The 17326-nt window shown below is 44.3% G+C and overlaps 1 protein-coding gene across 15 annotated transcripts in view; it reads left to right on the top strand.

The window, feature by feature from the left end:
- The window catches only part of LOC119160784 (uncharacterized), a 708235-nt gene that overhangs the window by 327772 nt on the left and 363137 nt on the right, over window positions 1-17326 (top strand). For all 15 annotated transcript variants that reach the window (XR_012887742.1, XR_012887741.1, XR_012887743.1 and 12 more), the window contains one exon: window positions 4959-5068. Coding sequence is in view for 12 of the 15 variants with exons in the window: in XM_075880899.1 (XP_075737014.1) it covers window positions 4959-5068 (110 nt within the window). In the remaining 3 variants the exon portion in view is untranslated. The remainder of the gene's footprint in view (window positions 1-4958; window positions 5069-17326) is intronic.

The following is a 17326-nucleotide window of genomic DNA, read 5'->3' as shown; positions in this document are numbered from 1 at the left end:
CATGTCATGAGATCATGGCTGTTGACAGTCGTGCTAATTAATCACACGTTTGCGTTCATTCTGTGTTCACGGTCTGTGATCACAATATAATTTCGCTCAAGTTTGGCTCGTGGAAACATAGCCTCAACCATCGCATTACTACAGTGCACTGTGTATGTTGCAAACATTGCAGATGTGCATCTCGTGACCAATTTTAGAGGTTTTGCTTATCAGCACTTATCAGAAGATCATCGTGGTACGGCTATATGTACTTGCGATCATGCGTGATTTACTTTGAAGCATCAAGCACTGTGGTCATGCACAACTGCGACCTAGCTAAGAAGCTAGGATAAGTAACCTAGGTAACCTAGATAAGCTATGCTAGTAAGGTAGGCTCGGCTTAACACTTCTCAAGGCAAACAATGTGCGAAATGAGTTAAAACTTTGCAGGCAAGCACATTGCGGTAGTGGACACACGAAAGCGGAGAAGCTGCTATGTGCTTTGTTTCAAGCAACGAATCACGTCACCCACAGGCTCCTTGGAAACATGGATAGGCATTTCGCACATTAGCAGTGAACCCCACAGTTGAGTTTGTTGTGCAGCAATCGTTTGGAGCAGTGATGGTAGTGGTTAGCAGTATCGGTCAGCACCCCCAACACACAAGACCAAGCACGCTGCATGTCTTTTTTCTGTTATTATAAATTGTTCTATTTATTAAAGAGGATAGTTCTTCTTAGAATACATGAATACATAAATTATAGTCTGTTTCCTTTTCTGCCACATAATTCAGCCACTCGGCCAAACTTTAAGCATTTTCTGAGCACCCAGCCATCTTGGACTGGTGGCTGTTTTCTTACTTGTGAACATTGTCTATCAAAAAGCCAGTGTTATGCATATATGAGGTGCAACAGCAATATGTAAGTATTAGGGAGTGTGTTTCTTTACTAGCAAATACATACATACATAATTATAAAGCCACTAATTTCTTAAGCCGCACTAAAAACACGATGCATTCACGTTAAAGACCTCTGGTAACCATACGGTGCTCTCACTTAGGAGTGGCCCCGGGTTCTGTACAAGCTCGTGTTTCCTGACACTACTGTCAGGTGGCATCGACGTCTCACGCAGCACCTCCTCTATTTTATCAATGCCAGCCAGATGAGGCTTATTCAACATGGAGGAGGCACCGTCAGAGGCAAGGCAAAATGTAATTGGCTGTTTGATGAAATACAATCCACTCTACGAGACATACCCCAGGACTCGGTCGGCAGAAGACCATCGTCTTTTGACAATATTTGCAGCGAAGCATATAGATATGCAGTCAACTTTCTTCATGAAATTCGAATGCTTTTAATGCTAAATTTCTGCTGCAAATAGAATTGAACAGGAAATATCATTCCAAATATTTTCAAAAGTTTACACACTCCAATTGAAAAACATTGGTTATGCGATGCTGTTTTACACCAAACCTGTATCTTACAACTCTGACAGGGTCCGATGAAAAAAATTTCATCTCAATTGTCCTGCAGTTTTGTCAACTCTTCTCCATGATGAGCAACTTTTTCAACCTGTTGACTGCTTTTCTGCTCTTCCAAGCCATGCACAAGATCTAATGTAGTTTGGCATGCCTGATCTACAGGAAAACTACGCTGTGTGCACGATTCTAAGGCCAACTGTAGAAAGAGCTCTTCAATCTCATATTCCACAGAATGTGAGGAACATTTGATGTCGGAGCTTTCCCCTGAGCTTTCACAATCTCTTTCTCCAACTGTTGTGCCATCAGCTGCATTCATTCACTGGGATTTCCTGGGCTGTGCATTTTTTTTGCATGTGGTGCGGATAACCGAGAAACAGTCAAGACTGCAGTCAGAAGCAAAGGCTGATTCTTCTGGTTCTTTTCATGGTCATTCTTGACAAAATGTAATGAATGTACCTGTTGCTTGTCTCCTGGCTCCCATTTGCTTCCTTTCCGTGACAGTCCTTGGCGAGAAATGTTCTTCAGCCACGCTTCCCAATGCTGTAGGTTGCAGGGGAATTCGTGGTGCTTCACAGTAGTGTAAGAAGAAGAATAAAACAGTACAAAAGACGGGACGAGAAGAGGACACATACATCAACACTGTGTATCTGTCCTCTTCATGTTTCGTCTGTAGTGCTGTTTTATCTTTCATCTACCATGAATCATTAACCAGCCCAATCAAGCACTCTGCCACAGTGGCGTCTTTTCCCGTGTTTGAGTTGCACAGTGGCACACAATAGCTTCCCTGCATCACACAATTGGAAAAAAACGTCTGCCACACAAAAGCATACTCAAGCACAGGGAACAGGAGGCAAATTGCCCAAACATATATTCTCTCTCTCACACACACACACACACACACACACACACACAAAAGAGGCGAGAGAGCACACGAAAACGCTCACAAACATGCATGAATTTTGAGGCAACCATATTGTTGCCCGAACCGGTGCCTGCCTTATATACTGAGGCACCGAAAACAGCGGCTGTAACTGTAAACTCTGCTGAGACGCGCTCATCCATTGATGGGGATGCGACGCAGAAGGCCGCACCTTTTTTATGTAGTGGCTGTGGTTATACCATAAAACCTGCAATAAAAAAAATTGAGCAAAGAAAGGAACTGCGAAAGCATCTTTAGTTAACTATTGGTTTCGAAAAAGTGCCTGCATTAGCTTGTCTGCAAAGAAAGACTATTTTCATGCTGTAAAATCTGGCGTTTTATTTTTTGTGTGTGTGATCTCAGCAACTGTTGTTTCAAGTCCCTGAATATTCTTCATTAATTTCTTGAAAATCCTTAAGAACCCTTGAATTTTTTTTTTTTCAAAGTTGTTATGCACCCTGTTATCATAGAGGTACTTTTACAGCGCAAACACAGACACACCACAAAGAAACATACAGTCAAATCCCGCTACAATGAAATTGACGAAATGCATGAAAAAATTCATGATCAAAATATACTGAAAATTTGGAGCTGAAGTCGAGGTGCAAGTTATACGATAATTTTGGCACGCAACTTGGGGGCATGGCACGGCTTCACAGCAAGGCAGAAAAGGCGGCTTCACATAAATATGCAAGTAGCTTTTTTTCCTTTCCGTAGTTTGTGGCCAGGGGTGCTGGTTATATGCAGGGGTGGGTTGTACAGAAGAAAATATGATATTCGGGTGACCGTTGGGGATTGACGAGTGCACAGCATCGCAAATAAGTGTGCCAAAGCTTTGCTAGAGACCAACTAATAACTGCAACTGAAAGTGACGAAGCTCCGCACTACCGTGGCCGTAAGGAAAGAACAGGAAAGCCGCAGCGCCTCGTGTCGTTTCATGGCTTTATAGCCTTTAATTTATGGCTGTGTTAGCTGTGCACCTTCAAATTGTATTTGCTAATTATGAACACCATAGGGACCGCTGTTTCCTGCACAACAGTTGCGGTAACCACAAGTTCCGTTTTTAATCTGTGTGCCCTGCGCTGGCCGTGCTCATGACTTAAGAACTGCATTGTTGCTATCTTTGTTCGCATTATGGCAAGAAATATTTGGCTGAGTCGGTGCACATTGACTGCGCTTACTTTCATAGTCGCCCATGATCGCGTTCGACACGACCGCATTTGTGTTCGCAGCAGGTCGGCAGGATGCAGTTATGCTGGGACTAGGTGCGCGCTGCTCGCGTGTGTGCCTTCACGACGCATGGTTGTCATTTACGAACGCAGGGCTAGTGACGACGAGCAGTAGTTTTGTTATGAGCGTGACGTCAAAAACATATGGCAGGGTTTCTTGAAGATCGCGATTCTGCCATGGCCCACATGTGCATCAAATCCACCGACAGCTTCACGGCGAATGGGCCTGCTGTCACTGAGCATTTCAATGGCGATAAATTTAGCTGGATGTGTGTATGGTGGCAGAAAGCATGTATCTGATGAAAATACAGTGATTTCGATACGACTGTGCGCTCTGGATGTCACTAGCCATTGAGAAATGCCCAACTTGGTTTCGAAACTTCGCGGCAATCCAAAGCAAGTTTCTTTTTCTTACGAGGTAGTACGGACGAAAAGTTTGTTAAAGGGAAAATATACAGGAAACGTATTCGTTGCAGCTAGATATTTTTTCACCTTGTTTTCTATGGGTGGCTGACGTAGAATAAAAAAATCATTTGTTGTGGCAGAAATTTCGTAGTAGTGGAATTCATTGTAGCAGGATTCGACTACGACACACACAAGTGCTGACTATCAACTGGCTTCATGCTGTAACTGGTTTCATCAGTTGATAGTCAGCATTTGTGTATTGTATCTTTTTTGTGGTGTGTCTGTGTTTGCACTGTAAAAGTACCTCTATTATTATGAACGAACTAGGCCCAAAAGAAGTGTTACTAATACAGTAAGTTTTGAATATTGCCTACCACCAATAAAGCTCGTCATGATCAGCTGAACTATGCTCGCTGCTAGGCAAAAGTCTTTCCCATGTTTCTCCAATTAACTTGATGTGTAAAGTAAAGCAATTGCCTAATCAGTATTTCTGATCAGTGGCTTTTTTATGCAACTACAGTGCATCTGGTATCAGGTGCCGCCTTACATGGTGGAATTGCACAGGTCACAGCAGCATGGTGTCCGAGATTGCAATAAGTGCACTGATAATGGAGGCCATGAAATCTCTGGCAGCCATTCGTCCCTGGCAGCCATTGTCCTGGTGGCTTGTTGTTGCAGAATAAAAAAAAAAAGCTAATTTTTTCTTTTTTGAGGAGAGGTGTGGGGGTCATTTTCTCGCATAAGACACTTGAGGGCATTTTTTTAGACGTGTAAGATTTTGAAGGGGCCAATTATTATATGTGTCTCTGAGAATTAGGCACATTGACTTCTTTCATGCTACAGCATGTTTACAGCTGTGGTGATCATTGAGGTTATTTTAATGCCTTTCATTGTTTATGGCTTGTGTTCAAACAGAATGGATAGCGCAGCACACTCTTGGTGATGCAGGATTCAGCTCTCTGGAGTGGCATTATCTTGGCTTTTGTGGTTCACTGCCGGAGATTACAAAGATGCTGCTTTGCTGACCATCATTCAGACGGGGTGCCAACATTTGCGAGGTAAGTCTCTCATTTGGGGGTTGGTTACACGCACTGCTGCCTACACAAGCACTGTCCTTATTCTGTCATATAAAAGTTTGATTGCTGCCCTTCAATTATAGGAAATTTGTATTAGCAAATACAAAAGCTGGGAGAGCAGTTGAAGTTGTTTTTAGGCAAATGCGAGTAGAGCATAGCTGAAACTAAAAGCTCCTTTTGAGGCACTCATTCGCTGTGGTCTTTTATTACTTAATAGCAAGTGTTTATATTGACACGTGTGTATACGTGTAGAAGAGAACGATGATGGAGGTGTTTTGCAGACTCCGAGCAGTGGGACTGTACGTTTAGAAAAAGAAGATGAAGATAGTGTTCTGTGTACTGTTGATTCAGGAATGCGCTGTTTCGCTGTCGCAAGTTGTTTCTATCTCGAGAACAAAAGTTGGGGCTCAGAAAGTTGCCTCAACTTTCTGAGCACATATAGTGCTCAGGAGCTTGTTGCTTTATGTTGTAAGAATCTTTCTCACTTTGGCTGATAGAAGGCCACGTTCAGTGGGATCGGTGACAGACGTACGATTAAAAATGGCCCCATCAGACTTTTTTTTTAAATGCTTCAGCTCAATACATTCTCGGGTTGCAGTTAAGCTGCCTTTTAAGCTTTGCTATGGTCTTTTCAAGCTCCGCTATGAAATTTTCTTCAAGACAAATACAGTTATCCAATTAAAAATGGCCTCTTCAGGTTTTCACCTCATCACATTCTCTTGTTGCACCACAGCTGCATTTTACGCTGCACTACAGTTGAATTTTTCTCAGACAAATACTGTCTGATCAAAAAGAGCCCCTTTGGATTTTTTAATATGCTTCACCCCATCACAATCTCATATTGCAGCAAAGCTGCTTTTTAAACTCCGTTACGGTTTATTTTTTTCTAAGACAAGTACAGTGATCCAAATAAAAATGGCCCCTTCAGATTTTTTTAAATGTTTTACCTCGTTACACTTTTGTATTGAAGCAAAGCTACATTTCAAACTTCGTTACGGTCGAACTTTGCAAGACGCAGTCGTCCGATTGAAAGGCCCCTTCAGATTTTCACTTGCTTCACCTCATCAAATTTTCGTGTTTCAGCAATGCTGCCTTTCAGGCTCTGCTACAGTCGAGCATTTCTAAGAGGTATTTCGTCCGATTAAAAATGACCCCTTCTGATTTTCAATTGCTTCATCACATCAAGTTTTCATGTTGCGGCAATGCTGCCTTGCGGCCTCTGCTACAGTCGAACAACCCTAAGGCGTGTTTCGTTCGATTAAAAATGGGCCCTTCAGATTTTCATCTCATCACATTCCTTTATTGCCCTACCGCGAGGGTCTAGTGACTGAAGTACTTGGCTGTTGACCCGCAGGTCGCGTGATCGAATCCCTGATGCGGCGGCCTTATTTTTGATGGTGAAATGGTACCCGCCCGTGTGCTTAGGTTTAGGTGCACGTTGAAGAATCCCAGGTAGTCGAAATGTCAGGAGCCCTCCACTACGGCATCTCTCATAATCATATGGTGGTTCTGGGACATTAAACCCGGTATATCAATCAGTGAAATTTTTTAATTGCTGCAAAGCTACTTTTCAGGCTCCGCTACGGTTGAATGTTTTAATGACAAATACAGCTGTTGGATTGAACGTGGCCCCTTCAGATTTTCAATATGCTTCACCACACTGTGCACCTATATTGATTAATTTATTTGACAATACTACTAACTCTTGGGGGAGTTGTTGCAGAGTAAGGTTACAAAGAAGAATGATGCATGGAACTTTTTTAGGGGAAACAGTAGTGTAAAAAGAAGATAATATAAAGCGAAGAACTAACACAACTTGTTAAACAAAAGAAGCAGAATGTATAATGACAAAATGAGGCCAAAAACAAAGACAAACCACTCATACTATTATGTAAAACACATCTGATGCAAGGTAAGAAACTTCACATAATCAACTAGCTGTAATGAGTTGGACAATTCTATGCTGTTGGTTTCAACGATGGGTGGATCTTTCACTCAACGATCATTTGCTGAAAAAAATACTTAAAAACATTACTAGCTATTTGATATTGAGTGATTAAAAAACGATTTCACATTCTTGTATCGTAATCTGTTGAAAAATGCACATAGTTGCATGTACTGCCATTGAGATGACCTTTAACGTTTTTGAACATAAAACATACTCGTGCAATTTTATTTCATTAATTTTATTCATGCGATTTCATTCCTGTGGTTTAAATTAGCTTTTGCAACTAAGCCTGAGACCATTGGCCAGTTGTATTGAGCCAGTCATATTGCGGCAAAGCTGTCTTTCAACCTTTGCTGAGGTCGAATTTTTGTAAGACAAATACAGTCATCCTATTTAAAATGGCCCCTTCAAGGTTTTTAGGTGCTTCACCTCTTCATATTGTCATAATGCAGCAAAGCTGTCTTTCAAGCTCTGGTATGGTCGATTTTTTATTACAAATACAATCGTCCAATTGAAAGTAGTCCCTTCAGATTTTTTTGATTGCTTCACCTCATCACATTCTCATATTGCAGCAATGCTGTCTTTCAAGCTCCTCTCCGGTTGAAGATCTCGAAGACAAGCACAGTCGTCTGATTAAAAATGGTCCCTTCAGATTTTCACCTCATCACATTCTCTTATTGCCGCAAAGCTACTTTTTAAGCTTTGCTACGGTTGAATTTTTCGAAAACAAATACAGTCGTTTGATTGAAAATGGCCCCTTCAGAGGTTCAATATTGCAACGCAATATAAAAAAGTAGGGGTCAAACTTTGATGTATCCCAGATGATGTCAAGGAACTTTTTTTCTGTTGTAAAATAGTTGGCCTCAGCCTTTGATAGTGACCGGGTAGTGTAACTGATGACTCTTTCCAGTTCGTCAATCCTCTGCACAAGAACGGCTCCGAGCCCTAAGCTGCTTGCGTTGGTGTGGATTCTCGTGTCGGAATATTCACAGAAATGCGCAAGTATCAGCCTGTGCATCAGGAATCAGCATATGATTGACAGCCACCGTTGCAATCTTCGTCCAAGCTTCGTGGAATACCAGCCCAGTGACCGCGTTTGGGTATGGATCCCGATACGCCAACGTAGACTGAATGAAAAAGTAAAGATGCGAAGCAGTGTGCGCTAACACTTACATTGGTGGTGATGTTGATACTGGCTCTCATCGCGGCATTACGCTGGAGAGAAACATGGGGATGTGCAAAGCACTCATTCATGGACCGGTGTTTCCTACTGGAACATGCGAGTCGCTGCTAATGGGCAGTGAAAAACAGAAGACTCTAATTGGACACAGAGACATGAAGTCTGTTTTTAGTCAACGTGCAAGATGCGAATTTTGTTTATTGTTGAACAACGCACAACTGACCCCTGTCTTCGACTACGTCATGACTATGTTACAATCTGATTTTTGTTTATCGGCCGCAAGTTCAGCCAAATAAACAATTTCAACTTGGACGTACTTGTACAGGTCGCCACTATTGTGGTGGTTTGTGGCGCCCCCTCCTAGCGGTGAAGCGTTCGGGCTAAAGAGAATAAAGGCAGTTGTTGTTTCGCTTCAGTGGGGACCGGTTGTCTTTCTACGGGCTCCTCAGAGGCTAAGGCTTTGTTTGCCTCGGTTAGCATTCCCGGTGAACTGTTAACACTACATGGGGTCAGAAGTGGGATGGAGACCCGACGTCGCGCTTAGCCATCGTCCTTGCCATGTCTACCGAGCAGTCCAGCTCGAAATGGGTGGGTGTCTTATCTTCAGACGCCGGAACCATTCGACTTCGGCAGCGCTGGGACCTGGCTGATGTAGAAAAGCCGGTTTGAGGACTACGCTGCCATCTCAGGACTCAAGAATGCACCAGAAGAAACACAGATGTGCTCGCTCTTATATTGCATGGGCCCCAAAGCGCATCCGCTCCTCCATACATTCTCTCGATGCTGCGTCCCTCACTTCCTACAAGACTGTTGTCGACATTTTTACCAAGCACTTTGTTCATTCTACTAATGAGCTCTACGAGTCATCGCATTTTCACAGACGCTTAGAGCAGCCAGGCGAGAGTGTCTATGTGTACTGTGCTGAATTATGCAGGTTGGTGAAACGCTGCGCCTATCCTTCAGCGCAAGTTGAAGAAAGGCTAGCACGTGATAGAGTCGTCGTCGGCTTACGCGACTCGCACCTTTCAGACCAGCTATGCAGAAACGCTAAGCTCACTTTCAAAGAAGCTTGGATGCAAGCACATCGGGCGGAAGACCCGGAAAAAGAAAAGCGGAAGTCACAATCTGGCAGTGCTCTGCACATGGATGCTACAAAGACGCAGAAGTCTGCTCGCTATCACCAGAAAACGAAGCCTTCTTTCAACCGTCACAATGCAGAGACGCCCACCTGCGAATTCTGTGGCCGTGAGTCTAATCCTCGTGCGCAATGCCCGGCATGCAATTCGCTCTGCAATTTTTGTAGAAAAAAGGGGCACTGCATGGAAGTTTGTCCCTCGTGGAAACCAATGCAAGAAGTTGGATCCATTCACCTGAGTACCGTCGGGGCGAGGACCAAGTCTTTATTAGTGGATTTCACCGGGAACGACTACTCGACGCAATTCAATGTTGACTCAGGAGCCGAGGTCTCAGTCATACCCGATGAGTTCCCCAAGCTTCCTGGCAAGCTGGACAAGGTTGACACTGTACTTACTGGACCCGGAGGTCAAGCGTTGTGGGTGCTTAGTTCATATACGGCTCAACTACGCTCGCACCAGAAGGCGTCCTCACAGCGGTTCTTCGCCATTGAATCGCTCTCTGTCCCTCTTCTGGGACTTCCGGCTATACAGGCCCTCGATGTCTTGCAATTCCTTGGTGGAGTGGAAGCACCTGAAGCTTCACTTCATGCTGAACTGTTTCGAGGACTTCGCACCCTCAAGGATGGATATCGAATTCGCTTGAAGCCTGATGTCACACCATTCTCACTCAGCATTCCTCGTCGCATCCCCATCCCATTACATGAAACCGTAAGGTGTGAGCTGAACAAGCTCGAGAGGGACGGAGTTATTCGCCGCGTCGACAGTCCAACGCCATGGTGTTCTGGACTGGTGGTGATCTCTAAAGTGTCAGGGGATTATCGTCTTTGTGTTGACTTAGCTTAGCTAAATCAAGTTGTGCTTCGAGAACGCCACATCCTCCCTGCTGTTAAACAGGTCCTCGGGCTTATTGGAGACGCAATAGTGTTCTCCAAGCTGAATGCAACAGCAAGTTTCCACCAAGTGAAACTCGCTGCGAAGTGGCAAGACTTCACGACTCTTTTTGGCCGATACTGCTTTTGCTGCCTTCCGTTTGGCATTACCTCAGCGCCAGAGTACTTTCAGAAGCAGATGGCCAGAATTCTTGAAGGACAGACAGGGGTAGCAAATATGATTGACGATTGTCTTCGGACGCACTCGAGAGGAACATGATATTTGAATGAACTAGGTTCTGTCCCGTCTTGCCGAGGCAGGGGTCACACTAAACAAGAGCAAATGCTTATTCGGTGTGTCGGAAGTACCATTCCTTAGAGTAATCGTGTCTGCACAAGGCATCAGGCCAGACCCAGGCAAGGTTGCAGCCATCAAGACCATGGGAGCTCCAAAAGACATTGCAAGTATCAGGCGTCCTCTCCGGATGATCGATCATCTGGCCATGTTCTTGCCACATTTCTCTGAGATAACTGCTCCGATCCGAGCACTCCTCAACAAGTCTTCAAGCTGGACTTGGCAGCATGAACAGGAAGCCACATTTGTCAAGGTGAGAAGATACTGACATCCAATAGGTGTATGGCGAAGTGCAATCCATTGTATGCCAAGACTGTCTCAGCTGATGTGAGTTCGTTTGGACTTAGGGCTGTGTTGCTTCAGACGCAATCATCAGGGGCTTGCCGTCGTGTTGCTTTTGCCTCAAGAGCAATGACGAAGACGGAGCAGAGATATAGCCAAACTGAAAAGAAAGCTTTGACTATAACATGGCCTCTTTGAAGGTTCGGTGAATTCGTACGAGGTATCCCACTCGATGTTGAGACAGATCACTTACCCCTCGTCTCTCTTTTTGATAAGATGGAGCTTGACATGTTGCCTCCAAGAATACAAAGACTGCAGATAAAAACAATGCCTTACCAATTCAAGGTACTTTATGTGCCTGGTGAGCTCTTGGCTACAGCTGATACACTCTGACGCATCAACAACCCGGATGAATCTCTCGTGCATGCAGTGCAGCTCCTTACCACAGAAACTGTGGCCGGCACAACCCTTGACGTAATGGAGCTCTATTTTGCAGATGCAGTGGTTGTCACGTTCGAAGTTTTGCCACTAAACATGCAGGAGGTGCATCGAGCACAAAGTTCAGATGGTGAATGCACTACACTAATCTGTTTCTGTCAGTGGGGGCGGCCTCAGAAAAATAAGCAGCTGTTGCTTATCTCTAAGTATTCATCGATGATTGATGAACTTTCTGTTTGCGACGATGTACTGCTCAAAGGTGCCTGTTTGGTGATTCCATCATCACTTCGATCTTTAATCTTGGCACTGCTACACGAGGGACACCAAGGCATTAACAAAAGCAAAGCCTTTGCACATGGTTTAGTATGGTGGCCTGGCATCTCTAATGACATTACCTCTGTGGTCACTAACTGTGAAACATGCGCTGTCACTTGAGTCAACTTCGCTGAGCCACTTATACCGGCACCTCTCCTGGATCATCCATGGCAACTTCTTGGCATGGACCTATTTCACTTCAATAGACAAACTTTCCTCCTGGTAGTTCATTAATACTCAAGGTAGCCGTAAGTAATAACCATGAGAAGCACAACCGCGCAAACTGTCGTGGATGTGCTGAAGAGCATATTCGCCCGCCATGGTATACCCGAGGAAATTTGGTTTGACAATAGCCCATCATTCTTGTCACGAGATTTTGCAGCCTTCGTTTTTTCGTACGTCTTCGTCCATATGGCAAGCAGTCCCCACTACGCCCAGTCTAATGGGTAAGTGGAGAGAATAGTCTGGACAGTTAAAAACCTCTTCACTAAGGCGAAAGACCACGACATGGCTCTCCTATGCTACAGGGATACCCCAGGCATCAGCGGTTCCAGCCCAGCTCAGCTCTTGATGGTTCGTCGGCTTGGGACCAAAGTCCCCAGGAAGAATTGCTACAGCCAAGTGTGCCATTCAAAGACACAGTGGTGTTCAGAAATGCATCCTACCAATGAAAGCAGAAAGCAGAGGAGCTACAATCAGCGCCATTGGGCCAGACATCAATTGCAAGTTCCAGTGGGACAGCAAGTCTGGGTGCGGCCAGAGAACGTAAAAGGAACTGTGTTAAAGGAGCACTGACATCAAATTTCCTCATGCCTAGATTTTTGCATTCAGCAGTGATTCGCGACCTAAACGCAACTGAGGGATGAATTACTATCACTTTTTTGATTTATATTACTGGGATCTAGCACTATTCAAAAACGGCTGGCAATCCTGCCATTTTTAGCACTCGGAGCACCAGCAGTGGTGCGACCTAGCGTTCACCTCCAGATCACGCCACAGTTGACCACTTCTCCACAGAGAAGAGTGACGTCAGGCTCAGCTGCTCCGCAAGCAATTGGTCTGCTAGGCGGACACATTCAGTCATGCCTTGTCACCTGCATTGCTGTTGTCACCGTACAAAGTGTTGACTGGGGTTTAATACGATAGTCTGGAGCTTGAAATCCTTGCGATTCGCGATGTCGTGAATTATTTTTGCTTCAATCGACCTTTTGCAGAACAGTGATTTTGAAATGGACGTCGTTCCAAGCAGCACTGCAGAGGTGCCCGAGGTTGCACTCTTCAGCCATGTTCGCTCGTGTGTCTCAATTAGCTATATTGGTGTGTTTGGCGTGCAAAGCATTCAGGTATACGCAGAGGGGTAAATGCAATGTAGCTACCGCGCATGAGCATCAGCGGAAAAATAAAATACGTTTCCTGCTTGTCAGGTTCTTTTTTGCGACTCCAGATGGCCCCACCTATCCAGCTTCTCGTGGATAACACGGTATTACCACTTTTATGTGGAGGTAAAGTCTACAGATGAACTAAAATTCAATGATACATGCATGTTTCTTGTTAGCGTTGATATCCGGACTACACGCTCTTCCACTTTTGATAGCTTGCGGTCGTGTTGATGTGTAACACATTCGTAATATGAAAAGACACGCTCATTGCGCTTTTTCTATGCTTCGAACTAGACGACTGCAACTCACCTGCAACTCACAACGATTCCCCTGCATGCTAGCTGACAAGCACACATTTAATCATGCTCTTTTTTTCGCCAATCTTTTAAAGGTGGTTTTTATCTTGATAATTTCACGAAATCATTGAAACCGGTGCGATGAAGATCAGGCGCGACGAGCTACGGCCGGGCTAGAATGCACCTGCGCGCGTTAGCCCGGCCCTAGCCCGGCCGTGGACGAGCAAGTGCGTTTCTGCACTTCGGCACCAGTCGGCGCCACGATAAGAACACTCGGATCGTACACATCATCGCTACTAGGGCATCGTCACTCAGGATGGTATTTGTGGAATGTATCACACCGAACACGTAGCACTAGTGTCGATGTCGCAGGGCAGTCTATTTTTCGTTTTTTCTCCTTAGCTTTTCTACGCTGTTTGATATCGAATTAAAATAACTTCCACGCAACGGATGCCGTTCAAATTTGGCCAAGAATACCTATGCATACCAATCGATCGAATGATGGGCACATCTCGATCGTGAAATTTGTTGTCAGTGCTCCTTTAAGCCCAGCACAAAGATTCAGGAGCTACACAGTAGAAACAAGACAAGGCGGTATCTTGCGGTGCAACAGGTGTCACCTTGTCCCCTTTGTTCCAACATCGCCGCCTCCCCAAGCTTCATCAGAAGAAACTAAGCCACAGCCACAAGTAGGTCACCCAACTTGAGGCCCTCCAAATGCTACGGCATTGAGTGACTCGGCACAGGCGGGTGGTTGTGTTGGTGGTGATGGTGGTGCTAGTGATGGTGGTGGGCGGGGTGGTGTTGTGCACACGCGTAGTGATGGTCGTGATGGTGTTGTGCACATGTGTAGTAGCCGATGAATTGTTCCACCAGACCGCTTAAACTTGTGACTGCCCAATGTCCGAAAGGGGGCAGATGTAGAGGTCGCTACTATTGTGGGGGTTTTTGGTGCCCCCTCCTAGCGGTGAAATGTTTGGGCTAAGGAGAATAAAGGCAGTTGTTTTGGTTCAGTGGGGACCGGCTGTCTTTCTACGGGCTCCTCAGACGTTAAGGCTTTGCCTTGGTTAGCGTCCCCGGTGAACTGTTAACACTACAGTACTGACCACTGGCTTCGTCAGCGTCACTACGTGACAATATGCTTCATCTCATTACACTTCCATATGAGGCAAAGCTGCTTTGCAAGCTTCGCTCTGGTCAACTTTTTTTTAAGACAAATATAGTCATCTGATTGAAAATTGCTCAGATTTTCGATACGGTTCACCCCATTACATTCTCGTATTGCAACAAAGCTGCCTTTCAAGTTCCGTCATGGTTGAATTTTTTCAAAACAAGTACAGTTCGAGCAAAAATGGTCCTTTCAAATTTTCTATATGCTTCACCCCACTAGACTCCTGTATTGCAGCTAAGCTGTCTCAAGCTCAGCTGCAGTTGAGTGTTAGCTCCAACAGGGAGATGATAGAGGCGGCAGAGGTGAGAGCTCAATAATGCTATTTTGGACCTGAAATTCGGGCACAAAGTCCCAAATATCAGATGCCGAAAATAGGATAATTAAGACCTTGCAAATAATCCAGGTCGGCAACAAACTTTAGGCTGCTAATCCAGCCTCCTATCACCAACGCAAGCTGCCCAGATGTTTTCTAAAAGCACACAAATTTGTCCTAAACCAACAGGAAGATGAGCAATGGCTCAAATGTTATGTAACTTTAATAAAAGTAACTTAAATTAAATAAGTAATTATTATTATTTGACAAGTACCTGGGATGGCCCTACATAGGCAAGTGGGTAGTTGAAGGTACAGATAGGCACACAATGTACCATAAATCGAACTGCTCATCAATATTAACAAACCATACGATAATTTGTAAGCCTCCTAAGCTGTAGAGAAAAGAGAACATCGCTACGCTATAAGGCAAAAAAGTAGCCCTTTACCCTCTTCACCAAGTTCACAATGGTTGAAGTTGTATAAGATACGATGAAATTGGAGCAGAAGTTTAGCTCAGATAAGGTTCAGATAACTATTGAAAGTAATTGAATGAAGTAATTTAAAGAGCAGACTGTTTTCTTGTGAACAGCTGAGATTGTTCCGACACCTTGTGAAACACATCTCAATCGTGCCATTCCTTTTACATGGGTGCTCGGATCTGCTTTGGCAGCACGTTGTACTGCAGGAGTTGATAGAGAGAAAAGCGCAGTCCCACAGCAACTCGTCCTATTTGCTTGAATATACTGAATGCATTCACTCAGAAAACAGACTAGCTTTTTGTCCTCCACTGAGAAGTTTCTTTTCTCTGAAGTGAACCAAAGGTTCATCATATGTGCTATTGTAAGCACCTGAATAGAACAAGAAGATGCAATAAGGCCTTCTTGTTTTGAATAAATAAACAGACAAAGGTCTGTGCTTTTACCTTTGTTTATCGAGCTATTTAGCGCGAGAGCATTGAAGAGCTTGCTTAGCAGAAATTTTGGTGTTGCTGTCATCGTTGGTGTTTACGTAGGTGGCAGTGTGGGCGTCATTGGTTGTGAGCAAACAATAATTTTGTGCATGACTGAAAAATGGAGAATGATGCAAATAAAATAAATAATAAAATAGCCATGTTCTAGTGAGGATTGAATCCAGGCCATTTTGTGTGGCAAGCAGGTGCTCAATGGCACAGCCATGTGTCTGCTTGAATATACAGTAAAAATAGTTTCCTCTACTTGGAAATGCAGTGAACATGATGTTCATGCTTTGCAAACGTGTGCGCTCTGTTTACAGGCTTTATAATACAACATGTTATACAGCAGTAATATTGCATGGTACAAGCCTACATTGCCATCAGGTGTCCGAGCATGTGAGTATCATAACCACTTCTTCGCTTAAGGGGAGATGCTACTGGAAGACACTTTTTTTTTTAATATTCACCCTAGAGCAATGAAACCAGAGCTGTTTTGTGGAGCTTTTTAAGCTAATTTCAAATATATTGAATCTTGAAAAGACAAAATCTTGATGGTTTGGCAAAAAAGATGGATGGCGAGAAAGACCTTAGCATGGAAATTTCCTTTAACGCGAAAACGCGCAAAGTTAACTGTCCTTTCCGTGTTATAGTATCAGAGGCCAACTCGTGGCAAAAAGTACTGGCACAATTTCTTCAGGGTAAACTGATGTTATTAAGCATAGACGATCCATTCCTAGCTAAACGCTCCGATGATGTGATTTCCGTGCTGAAAGATAACAAATTTTATGGCTACCAGGCATGCTCAATAAATATTAAAGATCTGTACTACTCATTGCCACACAGTGAGCTTCTAGCATGCATTCGCGGGTGCATTGACAGTTTTGGCGTAGTGAATTATCAGAATGCAGTAGGCATATCTGTTGAAGGTTTTATGGAACTGCTAGGCGGACCTGACGTCGACATTTGCAGAGTGGGACGATCATATTTACTTGAAACGTCAAGGGGTGTGCATAGGATTATGCCTTGCGCCCATTTCGAGTGATTTATTTTTAGCCAGCCGTGATCGTGCCATTCAGAATTGCTTGGAATCCACATCTGATAAGAGAGTATTCCGTTATGTTGACGACTTCCTCGTGTTGTTTCAAGCTGGAACCTCGTCGGACGGTTCACCTTTGACTGGTATTTTAGAAATTTTCAATAAGTACCTTTCTCCGCTTGTTATAACACATGAAGTTCCGGACAGAGGAGCCATCAGGTTCCTAGATTTGATGTTAACATTGAGTCCTTCCCACGTGTGTTGGGCCTATGAGCCACGCGCTAACAAGCTAATCCTCCCTTTTGGTTCAGCACATTCGAAAGTGGTGCAGCGCGCTATTGCTAAGACTTGCTACACAAACGCTCTGCAAAGGTCTTGCCGTCACATGATTCAGTCCAGCTTTAATCAACAAACTAAACGCCTTACTGAAGCTGGTTTCCCGATGGGCGTTTTGACCGCCGTTGCTGAGTGTCTACTCCGCGACATCAGAACGAGCCCAGAGAATAATGCTCGAACCCATACAAAGGATAAGGGATGGGAGAAACGAAACTTCGTCGTTATTCACTAT

Source organism: Rhipicephalus microplus, chromosome X (genome assembly GCF_043290135.1).
Source record: "Rhipicephalus microplus isolate Deutch F79 chromosome X, USDA_Rmic, whole genome shotgun sequence".
In the NCBI taxonomy this organism is placed as follows: Eukaryota; Metazoa; Arthropoda; class Arachnida; order Ixodida; family Ixodidae; genus Rhipicephalus; species Rhipicephalus microplus.
The sequence above is the reverse complement of the archived record's forward strand: the minus strand, read 5'-3'. Positions and strand labels throughout refer to the sequence as shown.